We start from the raw sequence: 20194 nt of genomic DNA on the forward strand, positions 1-20194 counted from the left end.
AAGGCGCCCGGGAGGTAAGGCGCTCCGAGCCGCCCCGGCCGAGACCCGGGCCGCCCGCCGACGCCGCGCAGGGCCCTGCCCGAGGCCGGCGCAGGCGGGCCGTGGCCCCCGGGCGCCCCGCGGCTCCTGCGCCGCGCCTTGGGACGCCCTTCCTGGGAAAGAGGAGGCGTTCCCCGCCCGCCCTCTCGGCGCTCGGCGCTCGGGCGGCCACGGCGCGGGCGCGCGGACTTTCCTGCCGCCTGGAGCGCAGCTCCGCTCGCAGGGGGCGCCGCGGCTTTGCGCGAGGCCGCAGCAGCGGCGCGAGCCCCGGAGCCCCCCGCTGGCGGCTGCAGCGGCTGCTCCCGCGCCCGGGCTGCGGAGACCCCTCGCTCCGGCCCCTGGGCCGCTGCCCGTCGGGCGCCCCCCTGCCGGATTGGCGGCGTGGGAAGCCTCTGCGCCCGCCCCATCGGCCGCCTCTCCCGGCACGGGGAGCCAGCCGCCCGCCCGCCCGCCCGCCGCGATCCCCGCGCTGGGGCGCCCCTGCTCAAGGTCAGGCGCGGGTGCCAGGCGGGCAGTCCGCGCGTAGGGGATTGGCGTCACCGGTGCTCCCCTGGATGCGCGGCCGAGCGCCGGCCCTGCCCGCCGCCCTTCTCGGGACGGAGGCTGCCCCTCCGCGGCTTGGGCGCAGCGGGTCGGCCTCCCTCGCTCTCCCCGGCCCGGCCGGGCCACCTCCCTGCCAGGCGCTGCCACAGCTTTCCGGCCTGGACGGGCTGACGTGGGTTTGCGGGCCGGCTGAGTGGCACCGACTCGCGCCCCGGCGGAGCGGGTGCCTCTGGCTGCAGGCAGCAGCCCCCCACGCCTGGCGGCACGGTTTCCTGAGAGTGTGCCACAGAACCTCTCCGGCACGCCAGGACAGGTGTACCACCGGGCCGTGGGGACCGATCTTTCTGTGCCGCACAGGCTGCGCAGGCAAGGGAGCCGGTGGAGCCGGCCGGCAGGGCATTCCTGGCTGGCTGCTGCCGGGCTTCCAGCAGCTTCACGGGGAAGCCCCCCCCCCCAGTGCTGAAGGATTTATCTGTTATAGGAAGCAATTTCAACTGGAGCACTTTGCGTGGGAGCGGGAGATGAAGCGTGGAAGCCGGCTTTCCGATTTCTCGGGCCGATTTTTGTGTGCACAGTTAGGGGAGAGCCCGAAGAGCTGGCGAGGCGGGGGGCCTGGAGGGGCGAAGGGGGGCCTTTCTCCGGAGGGGGACCTGGGGTTGCTCAGGCGTTTGGCGCTCTTGGAAGCCGCACGCTTCTTGCCCTATACAAAGAACCTAACTCATCCTGGCCAGCTGTGTCTGCTGGGGGGTTGGATCCCAGCTTGCAAAACCTCTTCTTTGGACTGTGGTGGAGTCAAACGGCAAAGAAGGGCTTCCCGGGGGGGGGGGAGATGGGGGCACGGCTCGGCTTGCCGGAACACTGTCCTGCGCAGGCACCACCAGCCTGAGGGGAGGCTGAGCTAACAAAGGCACACGCCGTTCCGCAGCCTGGTTTGCAATCGTTCAGCGTGACGTCGCTGGTTCCTCAGAAGTGCCCTGCTTTGCCCGACTCACTCAAGCCAAGACCACGAGGCGTGGTGGGGCGGGGCGGGGGGGTGGCCGGCGTGTCTGTGGCTCTTTGGCCTCCTGGAAATTGAAGTCTCGCACCGAGTAAGAAACCCGCCTCAGGCTGATGGGAAGGGTGGCTTCTGAATCAGCAATTCCCATCAGTGGGTTTCCAGTCCCCTCTGTGGTGGAGACAAGTAAAACCGCTCCCGCGTGCACTGTGACTGAGCGTGTTGCGTGTTCTTCCTGCAAGAGCGCGAGCCGGGGCGCCCCCTGGCCGGGGGTTCAGTTGCCGGCAGGGCTCAGCCCACGAGCGCCTCTGATTTTGAAGGGGGTGCGGGAGGCCCCGAGTTGAAGGCTGGGCACCCCAGGGAGGACAGGGAAAGCCTTGCCTGACGCCCGGGGGGAGGGGGGGGCGCCTCGATGGCCCTGCAGAGCGGGCTGGGCTGCCGAGTCCGCGGTTCCGCCGAGTTCCTATTCGTGGCTCACCTCACGCGGCTTCTGCTTTCTTCTTGGCCTTCAGGAGAGCCCCGGGCCGCCCCGCAGCCCTTCCTTGGCCCCCAGCGCTATGGGAGACCAGACCGGCGGGGCTAGTCTGTAGGATGGTAGCACACAGCACCGTGACGCCGGAGAATCGCATCGCGACAGAGCTGAGATGTCGGCTTGAGCCCGCCGCGCGGGACGCCGTGCCTCGCCGAGCCCCCCAGGGCCTTGGCCGCCCGAGCACCGTGCCCGCCGCCCGGCACACCCACTTCCCCGCCTTCCGCTCCCCGGAGGACTTCAGCACCATCAACCGCACCACTGCTTTGCTGGAGGAGTCCGGCTTCTACTGGGGACCGCTGTCCGTCCACGCTGCCCACGAGAAGCTCAAGCATGAGGCCGTGGGGACCTTCCTCATCCGGGACAGCCACCAGAAGAACTGCTTCTTCACCATCAGCGTGCGGACGGCCACGGGGCCCACCAGCATCCGCGTCGTCTTCCAGGCGGGCCACTTCCACCTGGACGGCAGCAAGGAGACCTTTGGGTGCCTCTTCCAGCTCCTGGAGCATTATGTCCGCTCCCCGCGGAAGGTCCTGGCCAGGCCGCTGCACAAGGAGCGCTTGCGGTCCTTGCAGGAGCTCTGCCGCAAAAGCATCGTGGCGACGTTTGGGAAGGAGAACTTGAGCCGCGTCCCGCTCAACCCGGTTTTAAAGGATTACCTGGAATCGTTTCCCTTCAAGTTGTGATGGTTCTGCGTGGCGTTCGCCTGCACAACTGGGAGAGCGGGGGGCGGGGGTGCCGAGAAGACGCCGGCCCCGCAGGTCGCGTGCCTCGGGATGTACGGCAGGAGCAAGAGGCCCGGCTCTGCACGATGGGAATTGGAGAGAGCGGGCACGTCTGCGGCAACCGTCGGATTGCAGGAGAGAGAGACTTGGAGTGCGTCTGTGTTGGTGGTGCAATTCGCAGGTACCCACGAAGGCACGCAGCCCCTGGAGTCTTACAGGCAGCTGCTTTTGTAGCAATCCCACTGTATCTGAACCCTTGACTTCTGATGTTTACACAACTGAAAAACTGTTTGCACAAGCAGAGGCTTTTGGAGGCCTTGTGATCATTTTCTGCTGGGCAGAATGTTTTTGTTATTTTATATCTATTTTTAAAGGGTGGTAATAAACCTTATTATAAAAGGTAGTTTTTTTACAAAACAAAGCAGTTTCTCTCATCTTCAGTGATACGGCTTTTGGTCAGAGGACTGCCACACGGTGGGCCTCGGTCTGATGGCACCCCCCCCCCCCCCGTGGCCCACCTGTCCAGAGACCCCGGCCAGCACCGAGGGTGGTGCGGTGGAGTTCCTGCCGAGGGCCCCCATCCCAGGACGGGGCCACTGACCCGGGCCCTGGGCCGGCCCTTCCTCCTTGGCGTGGCAGGCTGCTCGCCCCCCGCCTCCCGTTCTGGTCCTGGCAAAAGAAACGGGGGAGGCCGTGGCCCCCTCCCCCTGCCCGGTTGCCGCACCTCTGCCTGACAGAGCCGCGGGGGGGGGCGGCGCAGGGAGGTGGGCGGCTGGCAGCTGCTGTGCTTGCCCTGCTGTTGTGCCGGGGGGGGTTGCGAGCCCCCCTTCCTCTTTCCTCTTCGCAAGAGCCTGACCAGGTGGGCCAGGCCAGGAGCCCCTGCTGGCCCAAGCGGCCCAGGCTGTCTCGTGGCCAGGTGGGGACGGGAGCCGCTGGCGTGGGTGGCGCGTCCGTGGCTGCTTCCACGGGGTGATGGTCGCTGGGTGAGGTGGGGGCCAGCTCCACGCAGCCGCCCTCCCGTGCATGTGCTGCCCCCCCCCCCCCGGGCGGCCCCGAGCAAACGGAGTGGCAGGCGAGCGGGGGCAGCACGTCGCCTCAGGACGAGCTGCCGTGCCAAGTGCGGCGCCTGCGTGTTGTGGGGCCCGTTTCCACAGAAGCCTGCAGTGGCCAGGATGTGGCTTGCAGGTTCAAGCAGCTGTTGTTGTGTTTGCGCAAGCTGAGCGATCACACCGCCCCCGCGGCCCCGCCACCTGCTGGAGAACCCCGAATCAAGCCGCAAGCCCCGTGGGGGATGCTGCTGTGGTGAGGGGGGCCGACGGGGGGAGGCAGGACTGCCAGGCCTGGCTGACGTTCGGGGATTATGGGAGGGGTAGTCCACAGTGCCTCCAGGCCCCCCCCCCCGTCGCCCTCCTGTGGTCCAGCCCATGCATGCCCTGACAGTGCACGGCCTGGAGGCCGGGCGGCGCAAATCCGTTGTGCGCGGGGATCCCGTTTCAGAGGGGCTCTTCCCCGCCCCCCTCCCTCTACGTGCGCCCAGCCGCTTCGAGCCGACTGCAGCGGCGGATCCCGCGAAAGCTCACCTGCTGCCGCCGCCGCATGACAAAAGAGCCCCGAGCCGGTGCAAAGCGCCTGGGCTGTTGCCAAGAGCGCGCGGGAATCGCTCTCTGGGTGGCGTCCGGGCAGCAGCGCCTCGCGCCCCAACCCCTGCCGGCCTGCAAACGGGTCCGCCCAGCAGTGGCCCGAACCGGGTGCACACGTTGCTGCCCCCCCCGTGGCCACCCCACAACTCATGCACGCTCGGCACTTCTCAGAGGCCTCGTGGCAGTTTGCTCCGTGCCCTGAGAGACCACCTCAGTCCCCGTGACAAATGGTGGAGTCACCGGTGCGGACAGAGGATGGGCTTCCGGCAAAAGGCCAGACGGTGGCGTGCAGAGCGCAAACCATCGTTGGAAAGCCGCAGGGCCCGGGGGCAGCCCCAGGCCTGGGCGGGTGGACTTGGGCTGGGTGCCTGCGGCAGCGTCCCCGGCCCTGCACAAAGCCAGGCACGGCCACGGATCGGATGCGCTGCGCGGCGCACGGTGCCAAACGCCGGAATGCTGCATCCGTTGGAATTTACCCGATTCAGGTGATGCACGTAAGAGACATTCGATTGCCACTCACATCCATAGCCCATGTCCCTTTTATACACGTACCCGCATGCGTGTGTGTGAACTGTGTGTGTGTGTGTGTGCACGTGTGTAACAGACACGTCTGAAACGGATAGATGAATGCAAGGAAAACAAAACCAGGTGTGACATAATAGTTTCTAGAAAGCTGAATTCTTGAATATAGTCAAATATATCCGAAAATGCAGCTTTCTAAAAACTGCAGCCACGTTTCTTTGCTTTCGGCTTTCTTCCTTTGGGGAATGGCTTTGGGGAAATTTACGAGAGAGACGGGGCCCCTGCCCTGGCTCTCCATCTCTTGGGCATTGCCCCTTTCCCCTCCCCCAGTTCCGAGAGGTATGAAAGTTTCTTCCAAGGCGTAGCTACTTCTCATAGGAATGTCGAATTCGAGCCTGTGGCACAGGGGGAACCTTGGGCCCGGCCCTCCCCCCGCTGGGACGTTGCCCCCAGACCTTCTCCGGCAGCCTCAGGCTCTTGGAAGAGGCCTCAGCGGGTTTGGGGCCACCTTCTAACCGTGTCATCCCAGGCGGGTCGGCGGGGCGCCCACCCGCCATCCTTGCTGCACTTCCCCTCCGGTGCGGCCTCTTCCTTTCCTCCCAAACGACGGATTATTGGTGGGGAGCCACCCCGCCGGCTGCTTCTGCAGAACGGAGGCCACGAAACTCCCACCTGCGTGTGGCGCCCGTGGCAGGATTTCCATGGGGACTGCCAGCTCGGCGGCGGCTGATTCCAGAGGCGAGGCCTCGGGCCGGCGTCCGCCGAGCACCTGGGAGACAGGTTCCTGCGGAATTTCTCCACCCCGACTGAGCCGTAGGAGTTCCTCAGAAGACATCTGCTTGTTTAGTCTGCAGGTCGCCGCCACTCTCTTTCTCTCTTTCCTGTTCGCTGCAATTTCTTGAGAAGCACTGACTAATTTCAGCAGAAATCAGGTTGCTGCCTCGCTGGTAGAACTGCCAAAGATCCACAGCCTTCCGGCTCCCTTGCACTCCGTTCTGCTCGACCCAGCCTGCCTTCTGACCTTGCACCCCCCTGGCTGGGGGATGCTGGGAGTTGCACTCCCACGCCTCTGGGCGGGCCCCAGGTTGGGCAATGATAGACCGGTGCAGGTGCCCTTCAGACGTGGAGGCCTGCAACACTCAGGCTTTTGCTAGGGACTAGCCTCTTGGACTGCAGCTTCAAGCGGTACGGACCGAGCGTGGGTCTCCTCCCAGCCTGCAACTGGGCGGCAGTTTTCCGAAGGCCTTCCCAGGCCATCTGTGGGTACGAGCCCCGTCAGTACAGCTCAGGCAGCAGAACACGCTCAGACGGTGCCGTGGAAACGCAGCTGCCACGCGTGGCGCAGGGCAGGAGGGCTTCTTGGCCGGCTCCTCCGCAGAGATCGCCTCCGGTGCTGATCCAGCCGCACGGCAGTTCCGAGGAGCCGAGCTCTGCCCGGCTGCCAAGGGTTGTGTGGATGGGACCCCCTCCGCCCACCCTGGCCGCTAGCCTTGCCTCCGAAGGGTCGGCACGAGCCTAAACTGACTTGCCGTGCCACGCAGGGCTGGCCTACGAAGCAACGGGGACTCAGAGTCGCCCCTTAAAACATTTCTGATGCATCTGAAAGTTGCCCCCATCAAATCCAGAGACGGCCTGTGCTCCTGTGCTTGAGGACGGCTGTTTTTACAGAGCAAGGAAAGCTGAATTTTAACGCAAACAAAGAGAGCCGCCGCTCTGAAAAAGCGAGTGAGCTCCTGAGATTCATCGGGGGATGCCTGTCATCGGGGGAAAGGCCTCACTGGCCAAGTGGCTGCCCCCGCAAGGAGTCCAGACTCGGGGTCCTGGGCTGTGATTTCTTGGAAGGGGGCATCCCGGAGCGCCTCCAGCGCAACTCAAGCCGCGAGTGAAGGTGGCTCGGGCTCAGGGGAAGCCGCGGAGGGCCCTGCCTGGACCACGTGCCCGGCGGGTGAGCCGAAGCCGGGCATCTGGGGTGCCCCGAACACCCCGTGGGAAAGCGGTCCCTCTCAGCCACGTAGTTCCTTCTGGGGCCAAGGCGGCCCCGTTGCCAGAACGCAGTTAGAAGATAAACAGCGGGCCCTCCTGCCTCTCCCTTAAGACCCGCTGGGACGGCTCCTTCCTTGTAAATTGCCGCTGGGCACGCTCCGTCGCCCCACCGGGAACGGGTGCCGCCAGCCTCACACTTATTTTCTGCACAACGGACCCTGAGCAGCCCACGGAGCCAGCCGCCCCCTGGCCTTCCTCGCCCTCCGAGAGTGGCCCGCCCCACGTGGAATGAGGGCGGACCAGCGCACCTTGCCCAGGAACCGCCCGGCAGCTTCTCGGCCTGATGATCAGCACCCTCCGCGTTGAGCAAGGTGGCGCAGGAGGTCCTGTGGATCGCCTGGACGCAATTCCCGAGGGCACCCCCCACTTCCTCCGGGTGTCAGAGGAGACCCGCGTTCTTGGGAATCCGGTTATGACTGGGGCCCACGCCATGGTGCAGAGAGGCCGTGCCTCCAGCCGCTAGTTCAAGAGGGAGAGGAAGAGGCCGGCAGCCCTTCTCCCCGGCATCCTCTCTCGAGCCGCTCGGCTGCACTTCGCTCCGGCCCAGTTGCAGCAACCAGACGGGTCAGAGTGCCCTGCGACGCTGCCCCCGCGCGGCCCCCTCTCCTTTCGCTGGCCACGGCCTGAGGGCAGCCCTTTTCTCTGAAACTGATCTGGTGCTGCCCTGTTCTGTTCTTTTTGCTGTGGCCGTTCCTCGTTTCCCAGAAGTGGGCAAGCTGGAGGGATCTGGAGGTCAGGCTTCCGCAGATCGGCTCCCGAGGATTACGTGGTGTTCCAGCAGAGGCCCGCGAAGCAAGCCAACAGACCAAAGGCGCTGCGGCCGGCGAGGGGAGGCCTGTCCCCAGCCAGGAATGTCGCCCCCTCAGAGCTCAAGCCCGGGGGGCATGGGGGCTTCTGCTTGTGCAGAAGGGGCTGCTGCACCCTGCATCTCCCGGCACCGGCGGGCGCCGGCTGGCACGCCCCTGACCGAGCGGGCCGCCCCCTGGATCCGACGCCTCTGCTGCCCTGCCTCCACGCAAGTGGGGGTCTAGCTTGGTGGTACGGCCCCGGCTTTGCACACTCGGCCCGAGAGTCCCAGCCGTTACGCCGCTCTTATGATTGCACATGTGACATTTTCGCTCCTTTGCTTGCAAGCAGCCCAAGGGGGCTCTCCAGGGCCTCCCTGCCAGTTCATCCTCACGACAACAGCCCTGTGAGGGAGGCCGGGCTGAAAGACGGAGGCGCCGGAGAGCCAGGGCTAGGATCAGTGCTGCCCGTGCCAGGTCGGGCAGCCTGTGGATCCGATCCGATTGGATCCGATACAGGGAGGCTGCTTCTTCTGAGAGTTTTGGCCGGGCCATCTTAGGGCGCCCCTCTGCCAGAGCATCGCGTCCGATCTGCCGGGAGGGGCGAAGAGGCAGTCCTGGAAGGAGAACCACAGACGACGCCCCTGCAGCCCCTGTGGCCGAGCGGGCCGGGGGCTCTTCCGGGTGCCTGGGTGGCAGCCACGGCCACACACGGCACGTCCCGTCCAGCAAGCATTACGGGTGCCCTCCAGCACAGCCCGGGAGAAACGGGGAGAGGAAACGGGCTGATGCCGATGCCGCCCAGAGAAAGCGACCGTCCCTCCCGGGCCCCCGAGGCGGCCCGGGAAGGCCCACATGCCGGGGGGGGGGAGGGGGTATCCCAAGCCCTGGGCGCCATGCGGTTGCCTCGCCTGCAGCTGCGGGGCTGGAGTGTGCAGGGCAGGAACGAGGAAGCGCCTGGCTAGAAGCGAGAAGTGGGCCACCCTGCGTGCTTTCCTCGCTCGAGTTTCCGTTCTCCAAGCACCGCGGCTCACTTCCTCTGCTTAGTCAGAGAGCGGCTGAAGATGCATCACCAGTCCTGGAAGTGGCACATTTACATGCGGCATCAGGCTCCCGGCTTGCAGCATCGGTCTCTTTCCGCCCAGATGTTGCTGAAGGCTCGGTCACTGATAAGAAACGGGACACGGCAGGGCAGGGAGAGGGCATTCCGTGCCCTTCCCCGCTTCCTCAACCCCAGCCTTGCCGAGAGGCCCCCCCTCGCCTCCAGCCCCCGGCAAGGTCAGGGCTGCCAGAGAAGACAACAGTGGTGACTCACACCCGGCACACACCCAAACAAAAGCTGGACAAACCCGGACTCTTCCTGGAAAACGGCAACTACTTAGAAGCCTCTCCTGGCCTTGCCCGAAGTGCACCCTCGGAAAGTGTTGGAGTGCAACTCCCATCATCCCCAGCCAGGGGGGTGAGCCAGCGGAGAGTGGCCGCAGTTGGTTCAACATTATTTCTGGAGGCACCTCCAAGGCACCCCGTCCCCCCCAGGAGCCACAGGTCACCCACCACCTGTGGATTGGAGGACGCCCCCGCCCATCCTCCGCAACGCGTGTTGGGGAATTTGGATGAATCCTGTCTGAACAGCACTACTCCTGTGTGCCTTCGCACTGTGGGATCCCGTCTTCCTTCTCAAACCCAGGCTGTCACCATTTAAAATGGCATCCCCCCCCCCTTCTCTCACCTTTAGCTGTAGGCTACAGTAGGCAGGCCCTGTAGTCAAAATATACATTGCAAATAGTCATTGTTGGAATTCAGTTTACAAGGAAGTATCTTTTGATAGCCCAGAGGCTCCAATTCAGAACGTCCAGAGTCTAGACAAGAGTCTTGAGCTCATGCATAGTTTCTCAGTAGCTTGAATTTGCATGTCTGAGCAGACCTGGAGATGGGTTCAAGTTACTCAACTAAAGTGTCAATACACAGCAATTAGAAATACTGTGATCTCATTGTCACTGTATGATTGGCTGACATTCCTTCATCTGCTCTGTATGTGATGACCTCAGGACCTTCTTGCAATCTCTGCATCCTGTCACCAATTGCCCTGTGCCTGTGTACCTATAAATGCCCTGTCACGGTATTGAAGCCTGGCAGCAGAGTTCACCTCTGCCTGCCCGGTGATGCATCATCGTGAGTACGCACCCGCAGGGACCTTTGGGGTAAATACAATAAAGCCTCAGATGGTCTGGACGCTTGATCTTTCCCACGAACCCGAGTTTTATTCCCTCTTCTCAAATTGAGATTCCAGGATTCTGACACGCAGGCCACCCTGCTCTGGATCGTGTCACGGATCTGCTTTCGGCTCGGTCCCACCAGCTCTGTCCACGTCTCCATCCACGAGGGCACCAATTCCCAGAGAAGGGGGGAAGTTCGGCGTTTCAGGCGGGGCTTCGAACTGGATTTCGCGGAACAGAGAGAGCGGAAGGAGCTGCCAGGAGCACCAAGTGCTCATGAGCGTGATGGGCTGTTCCTGATGAATCTGACGCAGCCAGGAATTTTTCTCCAGGAAAGGCTTGGAGGACAGGAAATGAATCAATGGGGGGGGGGACCCTGCTGATGGCCCCCCTGTCAGTCGCGTGGTCCCACGAAGCCACTCATGTAAACAGACTCTCCCTCCTGCGCACTCAAGTCACTTCTGTTTATGCTGACTAACTCTGGAGACTCCCGGTTGGTGGGGGGTCCTGAGGATGCGGCCCCCGCATCCCACAGCCGTGCTATTCCTGGAAGATGCCCGGGCGAGGCTGCGATCTGGCGCTTGCCCCCAGGATCCGTCCTCAGTGCCGTCCCTCCAGAAGGGAGGTGGGAAGAAGGAGGAGGAGGAAGAGAGGCAGTCAGAAGTATGGCCAATAGCCATGCTGGCTGGGGATGATGGGCCCTGAAGCCCATCACATCTGAGGCCAGCCAGGGGCCTGCGCTGGGGCCTCCTGCATCGGCGGGTTTCCTTGCTCTGAGCTACTTAACGCTGCTTTGAGGGGCCCCCCGAAACCCGCACTCGGGGAGGAGGGGAGGGCAGGCAGGGCGAACACCAGCTCAAATCCGCGAGCAGAGCAAGAAAGCAACGGGCAGCGATGACAGCCCCGTGTGGCGGCCACGCTCCGTCCTCTGCCTTGCTCCTCCCAGAGGAAGCACCCTCCGGGTCAAAGGCCCACGCCGGTGCGGCCACCCGAGGCCGGCCGGAAGCCCCTGGCCCCCGTTTTCACCGACTGCTCTGCTTGCACCACTCGCGGGACGGGAAGTGGCGCGAATTTGCACGCAACCCCTTTTGAATGGCCCCGTTCTCCGCTTATGTGCACGTGGCCTTGACGTCTGTGCGCCGCCGTGTGCCGCCTGTGGCCCATCCGAAGCTCCCCGCCGTGCGTGTCTGTGGCTTCGGCCTGCAGCGGGCAGCAACTGCAATGAGGAGGAAGAGCACGGCACCCACCACTGCGGGAAGCCCAGGAGCCGCGCAAAGAGCCAGCACGCCAGAGCGGAAAGAGGGCTCAGCGGACCCGGGGTCCGGGTCCTGCTAGCCCATGAGGCTCGCTGGCTGCCTTTGGGCCGGCCCTTTGGGCAAGCCTGTCCTCCCTCACAGGGCGGTTGCAGCGAGTATGGACACTGCACGGGTCCCTCGCCAGAGGCAGAGCGGGTGTCATAACGTGGTGAGAGCCAGCTGGTGAGAGCCCGTGTGGCGTGGTGGTGAAGAGCGTGGGCCTGGGACTCAGGCGATCCGGGTTCGAGTCCCCGCTCGGCCATGGAGCCCACTGGGTGGCTTTGGGCCAGTCACAGACTCTCAGCCCAGCCTACCTCACAGGGTTGTTGTTGTGGGGATGAGATGGAGGAGGAGAATGATGCAAGCTGCCTTGAGCCCATTGTAGGAAAAGGCAGGATATAAATCGCAATATTAATAAATACATAAATAAAATAACGAATGAATGGAAGGCCTTCACGGATGGGGGGGCTTGTTTTGGGGGGAAGCGCCGTTCTGTGGTCCTCGACTCGTGCCGAAGGATTTCTTCTCTGCATGCTCAGCGACAGGGGAAGCAAAAGGCGGGTGCGCCAGCTTCTATTTATGGGCTGGCTGGTGCAAACAGAACCAGGGCTTATAAATAAAGCAGAACTCTTCGGGTTTCTCAGGAAGAGTTGCTGACAGAAAGCCGTGGGCCTTTCCCAGGGGTTCTTTTTTTACCGATGCAGTCAGTTCTCGTTCATGCCTGGCAGTCGCTAAAGCTGAGCCAGAAGCTCCCTGGAAGGCGTCTTTTCTGAGAACACACGCAAAGTGTTTTCTTTTCCTCGGCCACCCCAGGAAAGGAAGGGCCACCCTGCAGGGGTTTAGGGAGCCGGTAGTGGAGCCCAGCAAGTGTTGCTGTCCCGCCTTTACGGGGAGAGCAGGCACAGAGTCCGTCCGTCCGTCCGTCCGTCTTTTGTGGGGAGCCTGGCCAGGGACGTCCTCCCTTTGGACAAGCTGTGGGATGAAAAAGGACATTCCTAGCCATCCCTCTTGTGTTTCCGGGAAGATGGCTTGTCCTTTGCTCCAGAAAGGCCTGGATGGGGCAGGCAGAACCTTGGCGGGTCCATCCTGGCTCACGGGGGGTTAATGGACCCTGGGCATGCCGGCCACATGCTGGGGAAAAGTACCCGGGGCAGCACGGATGGGTATGCAGCCCTGTCTGAGCCCAGGGAGGCCGGCTTGTTGCCACGGGTAGCAGGAGGGTAGAGAGAGGCCTCCCACCCATCTGCCCCACCACTGGGCACGCGGGCAAAGCACCACTGGCATTGGCACCATGAGGACTAGCATCTTGGTTCGCCTTCTCCTCCGTGGAAGCAGCCCCAGCGGCTGTTGTGGGGCCCATGGGTGGCTTGTTAAGTACGGTGAGGAGCCAGCCCGGCCGGGTCCCCCCGGTCCCCCTGTCATCACAGTCCTGTGAGCGAGGCCGCCGTGTGCACAGATTGTCCCCTGTGTCCCCAGGAGCTCTTCACGGTCTCCATCTGTTTGCCTGCGCGCTGCAACATTCCCAGCCGGCCACCAGAGCCTTGGCACTTTGGCCTCAGGATGTTCTTGGGAAGCTGCAGATGCGTCTCCGGGAAAAGGGGAAATGCCTCATCAGCACCAAGACAAACAAGCAAACACATGAGAAAGGATGAAGGTCTGAAAGGTGGGCCACAGAGGGACTTGCGCAGAATTAGGGCAGGCCCTCGCCGGGAAGAGGGGGCCGGGTGACTTGGTGGCCACCCCTCCCGCCCTCGGCCAGCGAGGGCGAAGTGGGCAGAGTCCTCAACGGCATGCCCGGCCGAGCCCCCTGGGCAGCCGCCGCAAGAGGCCAGGGAGCGCGTGCCAGCCCCCCGGCGGGACGTGGGTCCCCGGGCGCGCGTCCCCAAATATGCACAGCGAGACCAAAGCTGCTTTTAAGACGTGGGTGAGGTGAGCGAGCCGTTTAGGAAATGCCGAGGAGCCAGCGGCACCCTCTTCCAGGGCCGCTCTGGGCACGGTGGGAGGCGGCCGGTGGCGAGGGGGGCTGGCTGCCCAACCGGGAGTCGGGGAGAGGGGCAGAATTCCGGTGGCCACAGGAGGTTGCCAAGAAAGGGATCTTTGCACACGCAACGTTTGCACACCCGGCCGTCGTCCGCGTGAGCCGAGGCTCAGCCGGTTGCTGACCCAGAGTGACGGAGGGCGACTTATGGGAAGGCCACGGCCGGGTGCTGGACACTCAGGGCTGGGCCCAGTTCTGCAGAACTCGTTCCAGAAAGCCCTTGAGTCAGAGAAGGGTGTTCTGCCTTTCGTTTCTCTTTTACAGTTAAAGGGTTTGCAGGAAAGTTCGCTTGTGCGAATGCAGCAGACGGTTGCATCATGACTGGCCAGAGCGGAGTGGAAGGTGGAAATTCCCTGCACCACTTCTCCCGGATTCTCCTTTTGCAATGAATGGCCCGGCTTCGCTTCTTGGATTCCCAGCAGAGCGGTGATCAACACACCTCGGTCCCTTGCTCGTCCAGAGCATGGCTGCAAGTCTGGGAGCCCCGAGGGCAGCCCTCCCCCTTGTGGCGAGGGCTTCCCACGCCCCCTCTGGCCACGGATCACTCAGCGGCCCCAAGGGGGAGTCAGCGTGGGCTGCAGTACGGGTGGGAAGCCAGCGTGCAAGGGAGAAGCGGCTCCTTGCGGGGGATCGTCTCGGCCAAAACGGGGGTCCTTCGAGCATCACTGCTGGCAGGTGTGCTTGGCCAGGGTGTGTGGAGACGCCCGGGGGCCCTTGCCTGGCCGGCCCGTGCTGCTGCCTGCTCCGAGCACCCTGAGGGCTCTTCTCCTGCTCCCGCAGGGAGGGAGTGGTGGAGGCCCCGGTGGGAAGGCCCCAGCCCAAGCAAGCCCCAGCGGCCCGATTGTCCCTGTCGCCCTGGGTCCCTCCGCCCTGTCCCTTTGCTTCCAGGGCTGATCACAAGGCCCAGGCGGCACGGCCAGTGGATCCCCGGAGTGGGCCACTCCAGCGGGCCCTCCTGGCCGGAGTACGCCGGCTCCCAGGCGACTGTGGGCGATGGAGCCGTTGGGCTGCGCTTTTCCCACTTGCAGTATCCGGCGGTGGCGCGAAGGCGCCCGTTTTGTTCCTGCCCATGTGCCTAGTTTGCTGTTTTCAAGGGAGCTTTTTCCTTTGAAAGAGCAGGCAGGAGAGCTTGTCCTCCCACGAAGGGCCCTGCTGATCTTCAGGGAAAGGAGCAGGGCGTGTTCAGGTTGACCGGGGACACGGGGTGTGCCTTCACCCAGGGAACCAACCGGTCGGGCCGGTTTTCTTGTCGCTTCAGACCCAGTGGCCAAAATCCCAGGCAAGAAGCTGGGGAGAACACAGCCCGGACTACTACGACGCCTGCAGCCCCTGAGCATTGGAAGTGCTGGCTGGGGCTGATGGGGGCCGTAGCCCAGCGCACCTGGGGGCAGGAAGCCGCGCTCAACCAGCCCGCCCGCCCCTGCCCCAAAGAGCAGGATGCAGCTGCCACCCACCGTCTGGTGCGGACCCGGTGCCTCTCATTTCAAGAGCTGGCACCTCCCCACGCCGGGCTGTGTGCTCACACCCTCCCACCCGCACTGCCGCAGAGCCCAGCGCGAGGCTGCTTTTCTCAGAATCGGTGCTATTTGCGTCCCGAGCCCGGCCCTCCTGGAAGCCCGAAGACGCCTGGGCACCGCGGGCGGGCACGACATTCATTCTGTGAGGGGAGAAGTCAGCCGCTCCATGCGGCCACCGATCTTTCCTGAAGAGAGACAGACCGAGACAGAGAGGTGGAAAAGTTGAAAGTTAGCACTATATTCTTAGAAACGGGGAGGGCGGGGGCGCTGGCCGGGCTTCCTGCTGCTGCTGCTGCTGCAAGAGGGTTCTGTCTGCTGGAGGGGAAGGTAAACCAAATCCCAGCTACGGCTCAGGGCCGCTGCGGCGTCCGTGCCCGGGTCCTTCTGGCCCAGAGGCCCGGGGCCGGGCCCGTTTGGGGCCGGGGTCAGCGGGCACCGAGTGGACTTCTGGCCTTGCAGTGTGACCATCCGCTGGCAGGGCGTGCGCCCGTCCCACAAGCTCTGCCCCTGGCGTGGGGCACCGGAGCTGCCCGGGCAGCCGGTGAGCACGCACCTCGGAGCGGCCTCCTGGCGGGCAGCTGCACCTCAGAGCGGCCTCCTGGCGGGCAGCTGCCCCTGCGAGCACCAGTGCCGGCGCTCGCCCGACTGGCCAACCAGTCCACCTGCCGTCGGAGGCGAGAGAGCAGCCACGGAGCGGCAGGCCACACGCACGCACCGGCAGTGGCCCAACTGCCCCGCGTTCGCCAAAGGCACCCGAAGCGATCCGGACCCGTGGAGATGGGCCGCTCGCCCGTCCCTCCGCAGAGCGCAGGTTTCCCGAGGCTTTCAGAGGAGACGGAAGGAACATGGGGAAAATGCCAGGAAGCAGCAGCAGATGAGAGCAGGCTGGGAACATGGGACCCGGGCGACGCTTCGCCCCCGGCAGGTCAGGGAGGCCACCCTTCCCTGGCCGGAGCACGAGGCGACTCCTGCATGAGTGAATGGCACGAACTCTGTGGACAGGCCACCCCATGAAGCCGCACACATCACGCTCCCGGTGGCATTAGCGCTCTGCCACCCACGGGCCGATTCCCATCTCTGTTGTGGCCTCAGGTGTGGCATCCACCTGTCCCACAACCAGCTCTTCTGATCTGGCACCTCAGACATGCCTGAGGACTTTGCTCTTTGCACATCCTGGTATGAGCTGAACTGCTGCTCTGCACCTGGGCACCAACCTGAACAGAAAGTTAGCTGTCCGTGGGGTTTTGCACTCCCTAAACACATCGGCCGTGTTCTTGACACAACAAAATGCAGAAACATGCCTGTTTGGTGGGGGAAACATGTATGTTTTTAAATGCACTTTCTCATGTTAAAAATGGCAGGAGCAAGGTGGATGTCTTGGTGAATTCCTGAGGAATTGAGGCCAGCCAGAAGGAGCTGAGGTGCCGCCCGCCTGCCTGCGGGCATCACGAGAGACTCTGCGCACTTGTTCAGGCGTGCAGGGAAGAGGAGGCGCCGAGCCGTGCAGACCGAAGGCCCTGGAACAAGCCCTGGGTGGAGCCTGCGATGGCACGAACCCGCCACACAAGGCTCACCCCTGGGGAGCAGGGCTGGTCCAGCTGTCCCCCTCGCCACGCACGGCACCTGGCGTTCCCTCCCGGGAGCTGGAGGGCTGCCTCCTCGCCCTGCTGTCCTCACGACAGCCCTGCCAGGTGATCGGGAAGGGAACACGGCTCGCCCGAGCCCCGTCCCACGGCGACCTTGGGCAAGCTCTTCCTGCAGCGACAGCGCCCTTGTCGTGCAGCCACGAGAGCGCCTGGGGTGGGTGGCTCTCAGTTTGCCCGAACACCCCGGGGAACAACATCTGGCCGGCCCATCGGTGACCGGGCCAGCTTGCTTAAGGCTGGGAGGCAGATCCCTCCGGAAGGCCGGCGGGCTGGTCCAAAGAAGGCGCTCGCTCGGGAGCAGCAGGGCGCCAGGGGCTCGGGCTGCCCTGCCGGATAGCGGCCCTCCGTCCGGCCCCTTCTGCCCCGGACGCATTTTCCTCTGTAAAGTCACGGCCTCGGGGAGGCGAGGCGAGCGGGCTTCTTCCAGACACCACAGCCCACCTCTGGACTGCGATAAGGCGGCTGCGGAGGAGGCACTTTCCCTTTCGCTCCTGTGTGGGTGCTTCTGTAAAGGGCACCGTTTCTTCGCTTCTTCGCAGACCGAGTTTCACTTTCATTGTTGGTCCCTGTGTGGCCCAAGAAAGTCTCTCCTGGCACTTTCCCCCTGAGGTCACCTCCGGCCTCTCCTCCTGCAGACTTTGATCTGAGACAAGGGCAGTCTGGAAAGCCTGTGCTGCCTGCGGGAGCCAGGGCAGCGCTCCTGTTCCCAGAAGGAGCTCCTTTCCCGGAAAGCAGAGCTCCGGAGGCCATCGCGCCCCAGCCGGCTCCGCGGCCGAGCATCCCTCTTGGGGGCTGCCTGGCCGCACCCTGAACGCCTCTGGTGTGGGGAGCCCTCCACCTCCCTCGGCCTTCCAGAGGACTCTTCCTCCTCAGCTCGCTGGCCGAGATAGTGCTGACAGGCTGGTGAGGGCGCAAGAGAGCGAGCGAGCGGCGTTGCGTCGACACCCCGAAGCAAGAAGGGAGAACGAAAGGATAGAGCGGGCTAACTATACCCACGGGGGAACAAGGGTCTCCTGGCCAGGAGGGCCGGCTAGAGGCCGGCTGATCTAGGCTTGAGTTTCCACCTGGCCATGAAGCTCCCGGGTGACCCGAGGCTGTCTCCTGACTCTCTGGCCCGCCTACCTCACAGGGCTGTTGTTATGAGGATAAAATGGAGAGGAGCAGGACCATCTCGATAACTTGGCGCATGCTGAGAACAAGGAAAGTGGCTAAGTAGCTTGACCACGGTCTTCTGTATCTCCATGTGCTGAGATAAAAGCCGCTCGTTAGGGGCCGTTTCATGATCGGGCAGGGCAGCGAGCCGCCACGGCATCCCTTTCCAGGACCAATAAAAACAAGGCTTTGTTGAAAGGAGCGCCCGCGAAGCACGGCGGGGAGGCTGCCGGCTGACCTGGCGGGGCTTTTCCTGTCCAGAGGCCTCGCCCGTGCAAGGGCAGCCCGGAGGCCACCGCCCCTTGGAAAGGGGAGGGCAAGGCCCCACGGTGCCACCCCTGTTCCAGGCCCCCAGGCTGGCCGCAGCACCCAGCGCTTTGGCTTTCCCAGTGGAACGAACGGAAGAATCTCTGAACATTCCCGGGAAAGGCTCTCCGCCAGATATGTGCTCAAAGCACAAGGTGTCCAAACACTACACCGTTAGCATTTCCAGGGAACTGGAGCGGTTCACCAGCTTGTCAGCCCATACCAGGACCTGGGCCTTCTCCAACAGCTGCCTGCATTCCTGGGAATTTGCCTTCTGGGCCCTTTCCCAGGCGGGAGCTGCTGCCGGCTTGGCTCGCTCGCACCGGCTATGGGGCACGGTTGTCCGTGGGGGGCCCAGAGACAGGACATGACCACCCGGCCAGGTGGGGAGGTAACTGGTCCCTGCAAAGCCATCCCAGGACCTGGGGGGCGGGGGGGTAAGGTTCGTTCCCCCCCCGCTGCATTCCTCTGTGAAGCCGCGCCTGGGGCCCTTTGCAGTGTGGGGTGCGGGGGCAGAGGAAGAGGCCCCCAAAGCCGGCCCACCTTCCTTCTGGCCTCTCAGGAGAACTCGGCCTTTCAAGGTGGGGGAAAGCTTTGCCAAAGCATCCTTGGCGGGGGCGGGGGGGGGGGAGGCCTGGCGGTCCCCTGGCTTGGGCCGGGGCACCAGGGGAACGCTTCCTCCAATGTGTGCCGACTGCACGAGGGCTCCTACCGGCGATGCTGCGGGCACCACGTGTGACAGAGACGATCCGCCATGGAAATGGGTCGCCCCCACCCCCGGCGTCTCTTTAAGGGTGAGCACAAACCATGCCCAAGGCATGGCACACGCCCTGAGGAATCCCAAGGACCCAGATGTTTCCAGGGGTTTCCCCGCTTTCTGTGCTATACCTTGCATGCTTCCAGATGAGGCCTTCTTGTGTGGAACTGCCCTGCCCAATTCGAAGAATTTAGCCCGGATCCCGACTTCGTTTGCTCTCTTTCTATTTCTGCTCGCTTGTTTCTATTATTTGGCCGGTGCTTTCTACAATTCCTTTGGCCTTTTCTTACCACAGAAAATTTGAGAAGCCTGGGAAATGTGGGAGCAGCACCTTCAGGCTGTGCTTTGACCTCTTCTGCTGAAGTAGAAAGCCCTGGACGACTCAGGCGGGATCTTTAGCAGACCACGTGCCTCTAAATATACCCAGCTGGCCTTTAAGGTCTTCCGAGGAGGCGCTACTGAAGTCACAGCTTGGAAGCCGGCCTTGGTGGTGGCGGCACCCGTTTGAGCCCCCTGCCCCGCTTGTAGCCAGGGAGGAAGACCTTGTGTGTGGGAACCTTTTTCCCCTCCGGAAAAACCCCTGGCCTGCCGCTCCCTTGTTCCGCAAGTGCATTTTCAGCTGCCGTGGCAACTCGGCACGTGGACACCTGCGGGGGCCTGGCCTGCAGGCTCACCTGTGCAGACGAGGTGGGAGGACTCGAGCGAGGAGAGGCACCAAGGGGCAGGCGGGGCACGGAGGAACCGTGTCCCCATGGTCCACGTCGTTTCCCCCGTGTCCTCGCGTCAAGGCGATGCCCGGCCTCCAGCAGGAGAGAGGCGTGTTCTTGTGTAAAGTGGCATACAAGTGTCGAGAGTAAACCAGTGGGATGCGGCCCCGCCGTGGCAGGAGCTGCGTGCCGAGCGCGTGAAGCTGCTCCCAAGGGGAGCTGCAGGGCGGCGAAAGGGGCCAGGCGTGTGCTCTCTGCGTGGCCCGGGGACGAGCGGGACCTCTCCCTTTGCGGCGGCGCCTCCACAGTGGCGCCTCCCCACCGGCCTGCTCCAGAGCTGCAAGTCCGTGCGGGAACGCCGTGCGTGTCGGGGCTGGCGTGTGCTGCGTGCCACGATGGAGGCCACGGCGCGTGCAGGAGGGAGGGAGTCGTGCTGCACAGAGCAGGGAAAGGGCTCTCCGGGCTTTTGTCCAAGGCCTTCCACGCACCAACGGTAACCAGAAGCGAGTGCCGGACGAAGCCGGCAAATGCGTTTCTGTTGGTCCTTCACCCTTCTGAAGAACTCGTGGTGGGGAGCAGCGCTCAGAGATGCTGCGTTACTTGGAGGCGTGTCTGGGGGGACGGCAGCCCCCGCCAAAGTGCCCCGGCCCTTCTCTCCCGCCCCGACCCTCCCCACATTTGGCCGGACGTGGCCCCTCGGGAACCCCTGCCCGGCACATCTCCAGGCTGACACCCGCGAG

At 63.9% G+C, this 20194-nt stretch overlaps 1 protein-coding gene across 1 annotated transcript; it reads left to right on the top strand.

Annotated features, from left to right (window-relative positions):
* Positions 1-6: 6 nt before the first annotated feature.
* SOCS1 (suppressor of cytokine signaling 1) lies at positions 7-3251 on the top strand. Its single transcript, XM_044433761.1, has 2 exons — positions 7-14; positions 2089-3251. Exon 2 carries the CDS (start codon positions 2168-2170, stop codon positions 2789-2791), a length of 624 nt encoding a protein of 207 aa, XP_044289696.1. The 5' UTR covers positions 7-14; positions 2089-2167; the 3' UTR covers positions 2792-3251.
* Positions 3252-20194: the final 16943 nt, after the last annotated feature.

Source organism: Varanus komodoensis, unplaced genomic scaffold, assembly GCF_004798865.1.
Source record: "Varanus komodoensis strain SLA01 unplaced genomic scaffold, ASM479886v1 scaffold26, whole genome shotgun sequence".
Taxonomy (NCBI): Eukaryota; Metazoa; Chordata; class Lepidosauria; order Squamata; family Varanidae; genus Varanus; species Varanus komodoensis.

Coding starts and splice junctions, on each gene's coding strand:
- SOCS1 (XM_044433761.1), top strand. CDS start 2,168: ATGGTAGCACACAGCACCGTGACGCCGGAGAATCGCATCGCGACAGAG.